The sequence below is a fragment of the Phacochoerus africanus genome, chromosome 1 (genome assembly GCF_016906955.1).
Source record: "Phacochoerus africanus isolate WHEZ1 chromosome 1, ROS_Pafr_v1, whole genome shotgun sequence".
Classification (NCBI taxonomy): Eukaryota; Metazoa; Chordata; class Mammalia; order Artiodactyla; family Suidae; genus Phacochoerus; species Phacochoerus africanus.
The window spans coordinates 249,999,103-250,014,625 of NC_062544.1; the positions used below are offsets into that span (position 1 = coordinate 249,999,103).

Below are 15,523 nucleotides of genomic sequence, written 5' to 3' on the forward strand. Positions count from 1 at the left end.
TTTTGCTCTAATAAATAGAGTCAAATTATCATGCTGAAGTGATCTCATGGGTATGCCAGAAGTATTAAGTAAGATTTGCAAAATCCCAAAGCTTTTGTTAATACTTCTCAAAATATTTATAAGGAGTTTTAAAATTTATCTATCTTTAGCTAAATCTACATTTATACCCCACTTTTATAAACAAGAAACTATTTCATGCATGAAGAGTAACTTTTTATTGCAGATAAGCAAATTTCCAGTTTTCAATCAGTAAAATATCAGATTACATAAAAATATGTATCTGTATTTTTAGGGGAAGCTGTATCCTGATATACACAGATATTTCCTCCCTATTGCTCTGTTTCTATTTGAATATGCTATCACGAACTATTTCGCATGCCATTGTAAATACACTACTGGGATTCCCACACTCTGCTTAAGCAGCCGAGAGATTTGACCATTTTCCCTCAGATAACTTTTGACTGAGATGGAAGATAATTACTTTATGAACTATTTGGTAATTGTTCAAGCCAAACAGTATCTCTGCCTTTTATCTAGACAGTATGTTTATTAACTGAACCCAATGTCCGTCAGAGGATTATCCCATCTTGGAGAAAATAGATTACATGCAAAAAAATAATGGAATTCTACACTGTCAGTAGGTGGCTTTTTTTTTTTTTTTTTTTTGACCAGGATGGAAAAACATCTAAGTTAGTTAAAGTAGCTTATGACATACACATTATTACTGCTTTTGATGTTACCTAGGTAAGCTAATGTTTAATTATAGTCAAGAATCAAATATATTAAGAACTTTAAATTTGCTGTATTAAAAAAAACCCTAGAATATACAATTATGATGTGCAGGTTTTTATGACTTTTAGCATTTTATTCTTGACAGGTTTTTTTTAATGTTTTTCTCCTCTCTGAATTATTTAGACATGAATATTTTTGATTATTTCAATTATAATAATTAATAATGTATATAAGAATTATTTTGGAACAAAGATATTATATAATATTTTTACAGTAATAAAATTTACAATTTTCCTTCACTTTCATTTCTCTTCCATAGTACAACATAAACATATTTTCTGTGGATTGACAACAAGATCAGGACGGCCATTCTAATCTTCTGCCTTTAGGTTTGCAGTGTTGATGACAAGAGAAATGAAGAATAATAAACTATTTTAAAACACTTTAAAAATATTCATGATTCAGTTTTGGGTTTTTTTCCTGATAGGTATTTCTACGATATTCTTGAAAAGATGTTCTATTCTCTCAGATCTGTCCATTTTTTCCCTGATGTTATCACTAAATAATTTAGGCCAATATTTCTCCTCACACTCTTGCAATTTTCCAGACAATTCAACTTGTCTCTTGTCATCTACAGTAATCTCTTTTCATTTGTTCTTCATGAACATCCAGCAATCCCTTTCAAAGTATAAACACAAGAATATCTTACCTTCTCTACCCCATCCCCCTTGAATACCCCTAAAAGACTTTCTACTGTTCTTAGAATAGAAACTAGCAAACCCCAAAACTCCGTAAGAGAAACTTCAAGGCACTGTGTGAAAACTCCATCAAAAGACCGTGAGAACAATTTCATATACTTGCAGTATACGAAATCATTATATAAAAATCAGTTCAGCTTCTATATATCAACAAACTATCAGAAAGATAAATTAAGAAAATAATTTAATTTTTAATTATATTAAAAAGAATAAAATATTTCCAAGTAGATGAAAGATCTGTACACTGAAAATTATAAGACATTGATGAAAGAAATTGAAAATACAAATAAATGGAAAGATAGTCTCTGTTCATCGATTGGAAGAATTAATATTGTTAAAATGTTCATATACCTAAAGCAATCTACAGCTTCAATGCAATTCCTCTCAAAGTTCTAATAGCATTTTTCTCAGAAATAGAACAAGCAAACCTAAAATTTGTATAGAACCATGTAAGACCTTGACTAGCCAAATAAATCTTGAGAAAGAAGGACAAACCTGGAAACATCCATGTGTCCTATTTCAAACTATATCACAAAGCTAAACTAATCAAAGAAGTATGGTAAAGACATAAAAAACAGATACATAGAGGAATGGAACAGAATGAAGATCCCAAAAATAAGCTCATGTATATGAAATCAATTAATTTTTAACAAAGTACCCAAGAATATACAATGAGCAAAGGACAGTCTCTTTAATAAATGGTATTGAGAACACTGGACAGCCACATGCAAAAAGATGAAACTTAACCACTATCTTACACTATACACACACAAAAAAATCAACTCAAAACAGATTAAATTCTTGGAAGTTAGATCTGAAACTGTAAAACTCCTGGAGGACAATGTAGTGAGTAGGCTCTTACACACTGGTTTTAATGAAGATATTTTGGATTTGCTATCCATTTGCACTATGACCCTGAATCCCATTGATTCCTTCACAGGAAGTATAATTGGATTTCTTTTAGTCTCCTGTTGCCATTCTTTGACTTAGGAAGTTCTTCCCTCCCTTCTTTGCATACTTAGTTCTGACTAGTTTTTCTGTTATTTCCTGATCATCCCTTCCTCCAAGAAGTTTCCCCCATAGCATTCTTTAACTAAGGTAAATGTCCCTGGAATCAGATATCATTATACCACTGTACCATTGTTTCATAGTAGCAAATTTGCACTATTTCAGGTGAATACTTGATTAAGCTTATATTTTATACTAAATGGCAATTACAAAGGTTCCCATTGATTCCACACTGCTAAATAACAAGAGTAAATTCCCAGTTCTCACAGATCAAGAACACTTAAACACTGCTGCCTTTTGGGAAACATTTTATCATTTATTTATTTTTCTTCTTCTCTGACTCCTTCACATGTATCTTATTATCTGAGTGATCTCTTCAAGGGTTGAATACCTGAGAATTCAGTCCTAAGGATTTTGTTTTCTACTCTAACTACACTCATGTCTTAGATGAGTTCATCCAATCTTATGGCTTTAGGCACTTTCTGTAGATAACAATTTCCAGATCTTTTATCTACAGTTTAGAACTTTCTCCTGCATTTCATATTTGTATAACCAATGTCTATTTGTTGTCTTCACTTAAATGCTTAGAGGCCTCTCTAACTTCACATATTTGAAACTGAGTTCCCATTATTTTACCATATTTCTCCCATAGTTTTCTCCATCTTATAAATGTAACTGTGTTCTTCCAGCTTTTTAGGCAAAACCAAAAATAAACAAATAAAATATAAAATCAGCCAATACTTCCATGTTTTAAATTATGCCCCACTTTCATCCAGCAAATTCTACTAGTTATAACCTGAAAAGACCACTTCTCATTACCTCCATTGCTATGACTCTAGTCCTGTTACCATCATCCATTCCCTGATTTCTTGGAAAAACTTTCCAAGGACAATCATAATAGTCTGTTTTCACCAAAGGATTCAAATTGATCTTGTTAAAATTACATTAGCACATGTTTCTCTTCTGCTCATACTTTCCAGTGGCTTTCCATTTCACTTGGTGCAAAACAAAAATCCTTATGACTTGGGTTCTCATTCCTTCTCTGACCTCTCTTATTTACTCTCCTAAGATCATACTTTTCTAGCCACATGGGGCTATTGAATAACAGGGCCATTGAATGTTCTTGAATAAGCTGAATATCTTACTGGCTTAAGGCATTGCTCTTGCTGATTCTTTTTGGAATGCTTTTCCCAGATATCCACGTGGCTTAGTTCCCCAACATCAATTCTCTCCTCAAATGTCCCCTTTTTCTGATCTTCCTGTTCAAAATTTGAACTGTATCCTTTCTCTATTCCTGTCTCATTCTTCTGTTTTGTATATTCTACATAATACCTACCACATTGTAACACACTACAGTGTGTAACTTACCAGATTTTTTTTTCCATTGATATATTTCAGCCATATATGGAACAAATGAATGAATGAGTGAAAGCTTCATGAAGTATAAAGTAAGTATCATATCTTAGCAGAGTATAGGCATTAGATAAATTTTTATCATATTAAGGAACATACTTGGTTTACTCTCTTTCAAAAGATGTTCAGTAGGAAAAAGCATAAAAAGGATATCATTATTGGAATGTTTTTCCATGCACATGGGTCATGCTCATGGGCTCAGAACAAGGGCCACATTCTATTCATCACTAAATATCAACTTCTAGATCTGTGATTGTACCTTCTTTAATTGATAACTATATACATCTAGATATTAGTTGCTTGTTTTAAAAGTACTTTCATATATTATTTTGACCATTACAAAGTTATGACATAGGAGGTACTAATATTTTTATCTCTACTGATATGAAGAGCAAATGAATAGTAGAGGAGATACTAAAACCCAGGTATCCTGATAACCTCCAAAGTCTTTATAATTTGTTCCTAATAAATATATTATATTATGCTGTCAAGTCAAAGAATTTTGTTTCCACTAAAAACATATAGCCATCACTCTATCTGGTTTGAAATATATGGCTGAATTTATTTTTAATGTTATTTAACTGTTGGCTTTATAGCACTTACTTGGAAAATGCCCTAAATGTCTGTTACACATAGATCAATGTTTTTCTCCTTATTATAGACTTTTTCTGTTTTGAAACCTGTAAGAGCTACAAACCTTGGGATTTTAATTACAGACTCGCTAAACTCCCACACAGCAGCTGTAGAATAAGCAAATACCAATTTTATTAACATAATAGAATGACATGAACCAGCTGAATGAACTGAATCCCAGAAGATCCTGCCTTTTGGATGAGGTGTATTTAGACAGAATAAAAAGTATTGCAATGATTAATTTATGGGATAGAAATGACAATGTAAACAAAGTAGCAATGCTTAAACTAATTTCTAATTGTTCTACAAAGCTAAACCCTGTTTTGGTGGCAAATGAGTTATGTTTACCCACATGTCCACAGGAAAGCTCAAGCCCATATTTGCATTTCAAGAAGAAAGGAGAAAATGAAGCTTCATTAAATCAAATGAAAAAAATATTCTTTTAGATTTGCAGATAAAATACCTGGAGTGGTCTTTTGATCCTGACCCACACTAGTTTGTACTATGCAACAGGAAAAGGGATACTTACACAATAGTAAGGACTGAGATACTCCACAAAGCAAATACAGGCAAAACTCTCTATGTAGTGAGAAGTAAAAACCAGAAACAAGGTCAAATGAAGCTGCAGCTTAAAAACAAGTAAAGTTATCTATATTTTGACTCACAGAATCATCTTAAATAAAATTTTCATGAATACATTTTTTAACCCTGTTACTCTCTTCGAGTTCAAGATTTTATATTAGTTACACTTACAGCTTTTCTAGAACATTACTTATGGAAAAACTAATTGTCTCCTCACTTTCCCAAGAAGGAATAAGTGAGGTTAACATAAGGTGAATGAACAAGAGACCCACAAGAAAAATAATTTAAAAAAAAAAAGAATGAAGGACAAGTCTTTGAGAGAATAATTTCTCCTTCAATATATCTAATAAGACATCAAATTTATTTGTTCCTGATAACAACTCAACACCATTCTACTTTACTTCCATTCCCAGCCCCAGTCCTACCTAGGTGGATGGGACCTACGTAAATGCATTTATACATTTTTTTTGTTTTGTTTTTTGGGGCTGCACCCATGGAATATGGAAGTTTCCAGCCTAGGGATCGAGTCAGAACTGCAGTTGTTGTTCTACACTGCAGCTGCATCTATGACCTACACCACAGTTCACAAAAATACCAGATCTTTAACCCACTGAGTGAAGCCAGGGATCAAACCTGCATCCTCATGGATACTAGTTGGGTTCCTTATTGCTGAGCCAGGATGGGAAGTCCCCTAAATGCATTTAAATAAATGAATGACATTAGGTGAACTGTAATACTGATTAACCTGGTCACTTTAGAGGTCTTAATGGATTAAAAGCTTGAACTCAGGAGTTAGTATCTGAGATTTGGAATTGTTGCCCTGCCACTTACTCATCTTGTGAACTTAAACACATTTCTTAACTCTTTGCTTCATTTTCCTCATTTTAAAATATTAGGATAGTAATAGTAACTATTTCCAAGAGTTTTATGAGGAGTAACTTTGGAAACACATATAAAATGTTTAGTGTAATACCTGGCACATAATAAACATTCAAGAAATATTAAGTATTATAATTATTGCTATCCACTTTTTTAAAAATTAGGAAAATGTTACAGTAATAAATTATATCTTTAAAAAACATTATTGCTTTAAAAACTATCATATATAATAACACCTTTGGCAATTTTCCTAGAGAAGTGAAATGAACTACCAGGTGAATTAAGAAAACAGCCTTCTGAAAGGTACAATCTCAGGGCCTTCATCTGGAGCCCTTAGTGAATATGTTATAGAAATGCAATATATGTTTAAATCCCCTTATATATTTCTAAATTCCCAACATATTTCCTTAGATCAGTCTTGTGTGGGATAAACATAAGGTTCAATAATTGTTTCCTAAATTATTTTTGATGAAGATTTTATGTGTGTTATACAAGAGTTTGAGTAATTTCTTACATGTTTTTAAATTAAAATCTAAATATAGCTTCAAGAAAAGTAATTATGATGTTTTTCAAAAAAGTCATATAATTTTATTCTTCAATTACTTCACTGATAATAAAAGGAAGCAATTTTTACATTTTAAGTATTATAAAAACCTCTCTATGTCATAATTTTTATAATTTTTCCTTCTTTTGACAGTGAGTTGAAATTCTTTAATGATATCATTTATAAATTTTGGCTTTTGATATCTAAGTATAAATAAATAAAAAATACATATACCTAGTAGATCATTCACTTTAAATAGTATGTGTTTATTTTAATGTTATAATAAATATAATTATATCATTGCCACTTGAAGATGAAATATAGTTGATATTCAGAAAAAGTTTTAGTTTTGAGACTTGTTCTTAACTATATGATTTTTTGTTTTATTTTCTTAGGCATTATATAAAAATAGTAATGATGCTAATAACAATAAAAAGAGGTAAAATTTATAATTTACTATGTGCCATTCCCAACATTGATATCTTTTTACAAATTATCTTATATAAATGTCACAACAACTGAATGTTGAGTGAACTTAACTGTTCAGGTGCTCAAATCAAGTATGCTAAAAAAAAACAGGATTTGACCTACAACTGTCTGACTATAAAATAGAACTTCTTATAAAATAGTGTATATTATATATTACAAATTGAAATATAGGTGCCCCATTTAAGAAAAAAATTCAGAATAGTTACAAGCAATGCCTCAATTTAAACCTTTTATGTGCCTTTCAATTCACCCTTAAAAGGTGTAATATCATGGGAAACCTGGGATATTAAATATCATGTTTTGGTTGAATAGCTGACTTTTTTATATTCACACCTGAATAAATTATTTTTTTATTTAAAAAATTTATTATATTTGATTTACAGTGTCTGTCAATTTCTGCAGTACAGCAAAGTGACGAAGTTATACACTTACATACATTTTTTTTTCACATTATCCTCTATCATGTTCCATCACAAATAATTAGATATAGTTCCCTGTGTTTTATAGCAGGATCTCAATGCTCATCCTTCCCAAATGCAATAGTTTGCCATTTAATTTATTTAATAATATTATATATGACTTATGGAAATACAGTATATTGAAATACTAATCCTTCTCTAAACCATATATATCTCAATTTAAATGCTAAGTGTCCTGCATTATTTTTTAGTTCTCATACAATATCAGAATAATTATGTTAATTTTTATTTGAGCACCAAATAAGGATTATATAATTGAAAGTAATAGCTAAAAGCTGACACTTGAGAAATGGCATAAACTGTCATCTGTGCCGCAGTTGCCAAAGCTTGAATCAAAAATAAAGCCTAAAAATCAGATTGAACACTGTGTCCTCATCGATGCTAGTCAGATTCATTTCCACTAAGCCATGACAGAAACTCCTAAATATTATATTTATTGCATTAAAACTATTTAGAAATTGTGTATGATTTTGGAACATTAATCATTAAGATATACTTAGTCTACAAGTATGTAATAGAGTGAAATAAGATAATTTTATACAGAGAAATTTTAGGAACGCCCTAAGATACTTTTTCTCTACTTCTAAGTGGGAAAATGTTGATCATCTTATTAATATATGAATGTAGGATAGATGGTAGAGTGCTTTTGTATGAATTCACTGTGTTATATGAAGGTAGGATACATAGTAGAATGTTGGGAATTAAATCAGGAGAGACAGGTTAGAAACTACTCCAGGCAAGATCTAAGGAATGAGTGATATGAAGAAGGTGTATCCATGCAAATTCTTCTATTCCCATAGTAAAATAAGGCTATAGAACAATACTTTTATCTCCATAAAATTAGGACAGTTTGATAGTTGATTTACTATGGGTGCCATTAATGTGGAAGAGTTAAAGATGCTTCAACTTTTAAACTGGGAAAGTAGGCAAGTATTTGTTCATGAGAAGACAAACTCTGAGGGTTCAGATTTGAAAAGAAAAATAAGAATTTCAGTTTTTAATATTTAAGCAGGAATGTTCAACAAGTTGAAAGGAATATCAGATAGGAGCTTAGTAGCAATATCAAGTCTAGAAAAGTAGTAACTGAAATCAACTCAGAAAACTTTAGAAAAAAATAAAACATTTGGAGTTCCCAACATGGCTCAGTGGTTAATAAACCCAACTAGTATCCCTGAGGACGTGGGTTCGATCCCTGGCCTTGTTCAGTGGGTTAAGGATCCTGGGTTGCCAGGAGTTGTGGTGTAGGTCGCAGATGCAGCTTGGATCCCACATTGCTGTGGCTGTGGTGTAGGCCAGCAGCTACAGCTTGGATTCGACCCCTAGTCTGGGAACATCCATATGCAGTGGGTGCGGCCCTAAATAGACAAAAGACCAAATAAATAAATAAATAAATAAAACAATTATATTAACTAGTTCTCTTTTGACTGCAAGCAAGTGAAACATATATAGAAAGCTTAATTAAAAGAGAGCTGTGTCAGAAAACCAAAGGGCAAGGATAAAATAGAAACTTCTGTTAGAACAAGGGACTTAAGCACCATGAAAGCAGTCTCTTGATCTCTCCCTCTTTGTGCATTCCTTCTTCAATCTTCTTTCTTTTTCCCCCTCAGACTTAATTCATCTTCTTAATTAGTCTAAATGCAAAATTCATGACCACCAAGTATAACAAAACTGATTCCCCATCTTTCTTCCGTCTTTCTCCTTTCAGTTTCCCCTCTCTCCTGTGTCCCTTCTCACTTTTAAAGTTTCAAGGGAGGAATTTGAATCATTTTTCTTTCTCTTAACAGTGAACACTGGAGGGGGAGGTTGGTTGTGGGGACAAAATCAGGTAAATTTTTTTTTTTGTAGGAAGTAAAGCTCATCTCTCAAAAAGGATGTGGAGAGATGAACCAACATTCCAAGAAGCGATTTCTTTAGGAATCAAAGATATAACCTGAATGAAATTTATACTCTGAGGACAAGGTAGAAAAGGAGAGATGAGGGAGTTCTTGGCATGTTGCAGCAGAAACAAATCTGACTAGGAACCATGAGGTTGCAGGTTCAATCCCTGACCTCGCTCAGTGGGTTAAGGATCTGGCATTGCTGTGGCTCTGGTGTAGGCTGGCAGCAACAGCTCCAATAAGACCCCTAGCCTGAGAATCTCCATATGCTTTGGATGAAGCCCTAAAAAAGAAAAGGAGAGAGGAGGTCCTGTTGTGGCTCAGCGGTAACAAACCTGACTAGGATCTGTGAGGATGTGGGTTCAATCCCTGGCCTCACTCAGTGGGTTAAGGATCCAGCATTGCCATGAGCCGTGGTGCAGGTCACAGACGTGGCTCAGATTTTGCCTTGTTGTGGCATGGTACAGGCTGGCAGCTGTAGCTCTGATTTGACCACTAGCCTGGGAACTTCCATATGCTGTGGTGTGGGTTCAGCCCCAAAAAAGCAAAACAAAACAAAAAAGAGAGAGAAAGAGGCACAAAAGTGTTTAAAAGAAAATGAAGTCTGTACAGAGACCCTGAAATCAAGGGAAATGGAAAATCAAAAGAAACAGTATATTCAGCTGATAATAATGGGTAATATGAGGATTGGAAAACCACCATTGATTTTTGACCACTAAAAAATAGTTGGTGATTTTCAGAATTATAGTTTCTGCATAGATAGATAAGGAAAGATTTGCTACAGGATTTGATGAAATTCAGGTACATTATGTTTATGCTATTGGCATCAGATACCTACTTAATAACAACATTAAAAAAAAGAGGGGGAGAAAATAAGAGTAATTTTCTATGCCATTATTAATAACTGTTAACTGACTCATAGTGAATTCTTTTCATCTAACCACCCACAAATTGTTGGCTTAAGAGTTTAATAATTTCATTGGGAAGGTAATGTCCAATTTACCAGTCTATGGTTTCTTGAATATAATCCTTTCTCCTTAAAAAATATCAGGGGAAATTTCTCTCTCCAATATTCCAGAAGCTCCTCACATTTGTAGGATTCCATAAAGATAAATAACTTCACTGTAATCTTTTTCAAAACTTCCATGGATTCCCTGGCATGCACTTTGGGACAGGTGAAATGCAGTGGTTTTAAGAAATCTACACTTACTTTATCTTGGGTTTTATTTTATCTTGGGTTTTATTTTCCTCTTACTCACATTTATTTTTTTTCCTGTTTGAAGACCACTTGCCTCGACATAGAAATTGGACAATAAAAGCACTGACTATCCTCTCTGTTATCTACATAATACACATCTGTCTCAATCATTAGAAATAAAATTTCAGTTTTTACTTGAGGCACAGTTCATTTTATAAAGTGTCATTTCTTGACTTTATAACACCTTGTAGATTAAAAACAAACAAACAAAAAAACAGGCATAGGGTAAACCATGTCCTAAAGTGCCCTTGCAGGCTTGTAAACAAGGGGAAAAAAGAGATTCAAATAAAATGAATAGGTGTGGAACAATAGGGATGGCAATGTGAGACACTCTAAATCGGGCACATAAATATGTTTGCACTGTAAATCCTAGCCAGTGTGAGTCCTGATATGGCTTGATAGATGTCCAAAATATAATTTATGACTATAATCCCTCAGTGGTGAATTGGTTTCCTATACTAATACTTTGTAACCTGTATATTATAATATGAATTATTGTGCATTGTTTTTAAGAATTATAAAGTGAACACATATGACTATTACAAGAGGTTTTATGTAATCAAATGCAGTAACGACTCATGACCATTCCATCATCAAATTTATTTTCCTCTACTCTCATAAAAACACAGGTCTTCTTTTAAAAAGGGTTCTCATTATACGAAATGAACAATACCAATTCCTGCTTCTCTACCTTTACTTATACTTTCAAACTCCTGTTTCTATGTACTCCTTTTCCTCTATGTATCCTACCCATCCTTCAAGAATCAGTTCAAACTCCACCTCCCACATAAAGCATTCTCTGAGACCAAGGGCTCCAATCTCAATACTTATCCCTTGTGAATTCCCTTTACATTCAAGCTCCATATCCCACAATTAACATTTATTATTGTACATTGTTATTAATTCTTCATTCCTAAAACTGAATATCTAACCTTTTTATGTAAATATATTTCATAACCTTGTGCTCATTAGCAGGCAATTTCTTAATTGTTTTGTGAGTGTATTTCTTCTGTACACAGAAAATTTCTGTGCTAAGAATTGGCTAATTCTTCTAGTACATTTACTGATAAAGAGACTAGGCTAGGTGTGGAGGATTCAACAAAGGGTAAATGGAATTTTTCCATTTCTTCTATATTTTCAGTGTACCAAACAAATACATTGCTAGGAAAATAGTAGCTGCACACTAAATGCTCAGCCTTATAAACAGAGAGCAGTTAACACTCCAAAGATAAATCTATGGATAGTGTTAAAATTAGCTGTAAAAGTAGAAAGTGGTGGAGGGCTTGAGGGAGGGGGATAATAGAGAAGGGTGGCCGTGTGGTAGATCTGAATGTGAGAAGTGGAGGAAGAAACAAAACCACCTGGTCATTCCTCCTGAGCAGCATGCAGAGGAATACCTTAGGCAGGGCAGTACAGAATGATGAAGACTCAAATTCTCCACAAAGAAGAGGCAGGTTGTGAAAAGCAAAAGGAATCTAGAACTGTTTAAAATGCTAGTAGTAGTAGCAATAGAAAGTTTGCTAATTGTTTTATATATTTTACTTAATTCTCACAACAATTTTTGAAGCATTTATTATTTCTCATGCTCTGTTGATGAGGAAACTAAAGCTAACAGATGTATAACCAATGAGATTATTATAGTTTTGCTGTATAAAAATAAGTAAAAGAGGAAAAATATATATTTGTCATATAAGGAAAAAAACATTTAAATGATATGTAATTGTTCTAGAGAATATGAAAAAATATTTAAATGATATGTAATTGTTCTAGAGAATATGAAATTGGTTATACATCTAGCTAACAGATGTATAACCAATGAGATTATTATAGTTTTGCTGTATAAAAATAAGTAAAAGAGGAAAAAAATATATTTGCCATATAAGGAAAAAAAATTTAAATGATATGTAATTGTTCTAGAGAATATGAAAACATATAAACTATAAGCCCATGACACAGTATAATATGTGTGTGTGTGTGTGTGTGTGTGTGTGTGTGTGTGTGTGTACTTTAATTCTTTTAAAACCATAAAAACTTTGACATATGAAGCCAAAAGTCTTTATCTTTCATGGAGATATTCTGGCATTAAACAACCAGTTCTTCTCTCATGAAAATATATTTTTAGGATTCTAGCAAATCAACTAGGTAATGGAAGAAAAGGCATAAATAGAAGACTGGAGTTTATAATATTCAATTTTTAAAGGATAAAATTTTCTTTTCATATAATTCTATGAAGGTATGTTCAATTTTAAGACCTTCCAACAGCTTTATTTTATGCTGAATTTTTCCCGGTTCACAATTTTATCAAGGAAGCTAAGTCAACAGGCAAAATGTTAGGCATAAAAATACCTCATTTGACTTGGAATAAAGTGGGAAATAAAACAAGAAAATAAGCAAAGTCACAATCATGCAAATGCAGACATATATCAGAAACTGAATAATTAAAATAATATGTATATCTGTATTGGTAGGAATTTACAACTAATATCTCTAGACTGAACTGGTATCATTACCAGGAACTGACTCTATCACTTAAAAGAACAGAAGACAGAGTAGAAAACAATCACGGTGAATCATGCAGAATGGATAGTAGCTCACCTTTAACTTTATTCTTTGAAGCAGCAGCTGGTACCAAGGAAAGATTGCACAAGAAGAAGAGAACAAACATATTAGTTTATTAGACAGAGTCTCTAATAAGAAAAAAAAAGATATGGTATTACTATTAAAGTCTAAAATGATACATTTATGATTACATGATTGACACAGTTTAGATGAATAGGACTTATAACAAAGAAAATGACGACTGGTTATATTTTGTTAGTATATGATTAAAGATACTGAGTAAGAAAGAGTAAAATAAATAGAGGCCATACAAGGCAAATTCCAAACACCCTAAGGCCCAAAATTCTTTTTAAGAACTATGTATCTTTCTTTTTCTACATTCTAACTGAACTTTAGTTAACAATTCAATTTAAAATGCTGTATATATTTCATATTATTTAACAAATAAAATATAATCCACAACATTTGGATAACTCACAAGGGCAAGTTACATTTATTGAATGCTTACTTAAATGCTAGAGATAGAGTTTGAGTACTTTCCATACATCTTCCACCTAATGACCTCAAAACGTGAGTTTTGTTATCACTGCTTCATAGATGTGAAAACTCGAACTTAGAAAAGTCAGGTTATTACTGATGATGGGACAGCTGGAAAGAGGTAAATTTGGGTTTTGACCCTAGGTGTCTGCCTCTAAAATCTGTGCTCTAAGATACTACCCTATACCAGTGGGATTTAAGGCACTGAGTCATCAACTAAATTGTCAATATCAGGTCTACAAAGCCAAATCCAAGTGACCTGATTCTTTAAACTTCAGCTATTTTGTACTTAGTTGATCACATAGCTATGAAACTAGGAAACTCCATTACTTTAAATGGCATTATTTTCACTAAGAAGTAGAAATTTATTTATATCTAGAGGTAATGCTATCTGGGGCAGAAGTAAACCTAATGAGGAAATTAGAACAGTCCTAAGAGGAGAATTCTTTACTCAAAGGAGGATGTCTAGACAAAATGCATAATTAGACACCTCTAAACATTTTGAAGTAATGTGTTCTATTTTGATTTAAAGACTATTTAAAAAGGAAGATTGACAGAGGAAAGAGTGCTTTTTCATTCTCTAAACAATGTTAAAGATGAAGCTATCCATCCCCTAACTGGGAAATATGCAGTCTCTGGTTTGGCATATTCAACTTCAGCAAAGTTTAATAGATTTTAGATTGAGTACTTATGAACTTCACACAGAAACTCTTAATTTACATTTTATTCTTTCAAGTTATTTAGAACTAAAGAAAAATTTCAAATTTAGATACATACCAGACTACTCACAGAGAATTTTATTTTTATATACAATCACACTCTCATACTATTATATTTATCTTTTGCTAGCTCATAAACATGTACAACTCATTTTTAAAATAATTTTTTCCAAATAAAAACATTAAATAAAAGCAAAATTATTTTAGGAAACCTTGATTAAGCTCTTACATAAACCCACTCAAACTCTATTTATTCCACAGCTTTAAGACAGAAGCTTGAGAGGAAGAGGCTGGAAAGGAAGAATGTTCACAATATTATTATGAATATAACATTTATTTTTTTGGAGTTTCCATCATGGCTCAATGGAAACGAATCTGACGAGCATCCATGAGGATGCAGGTTGGATCCCTGGCCTCGCTCAGTGGGTTAAGGAGCTGATGTTGCCATGAGCTGTGATGTAGGTCGCAGACACTAGTCAGATCTGGCGTTGCTATGGCTATTGCGTAGCACAGCAGCTACAGATCCACTTGGACCCCTAGCTCAGGAACTCTCCATGTGCAATGGGTGCATCCCTAAAAAGACAAAATAAATAGATAAATAAATAAATGTCTTTTTAGGCACAAAAAATTTTATTATTTATTTATTTTTGTCTTTTTATGGCTGCACCCATGGCATATGGAGGTTTCCAGGCTAGAGGTCAAATGGGATCTGTAGCCGTTGGCCTACTCCAACGCCAGATCTGAGGTGCATCTGCGACCTACACCACAGGTCACTAAAACACCATTCCATAACCCACTGAGTGAGGCCGAGACTGAACCTGCATCTTCATGAATGCTAGTCAGATTCATTTCCGCTGAGCCAAAATGGGAACTGCCAAAATTTAAGCTAACTTTAAAAAAGCAAGGAACCAATCTTAAACTACTAGCTGTTTCTGGTGATATTATCACTGTAATATAACAATTCACACCAAAATTTGTGGTCCATTAGAGTTTCTAAAATATTTACTATTCAAATGTAAACTTTAAAATTGTTTTTAACCAGAAAATTTGCTCCTA

The 15,523-nt window shown here is 32.7% G+C and overlaps 1 protein-coding gene across 2 annotated transcripts in view; it reads right to left on the minus strand.

Moving 5' to 3' along the window:
• CADM2 (cell adhesion molecule 2) overlaps positions 1-15,523 on the minus strand; it is a 1,078,779-nt gene that overhangs the window by 322,028 nt on the left and 741,228 nt on the right. Inside the window, exon 2 of one of the 2 annotated variants that reach the window (XM_047794400.1) lies at positions 13,248-13,274. The exons of the other annotated variant lie outside the window; for it this stretch is intronic. Within the exon in view, the coding sequence (XP_047650356.1) occupies positions 13,248-13,274 (27 nt within the window). The remainder of the gene's footprint in view (positions 1-13,247; positions 13,275-15,523) is intronic. 2 annotated transcript variants of the gene reach the window in all.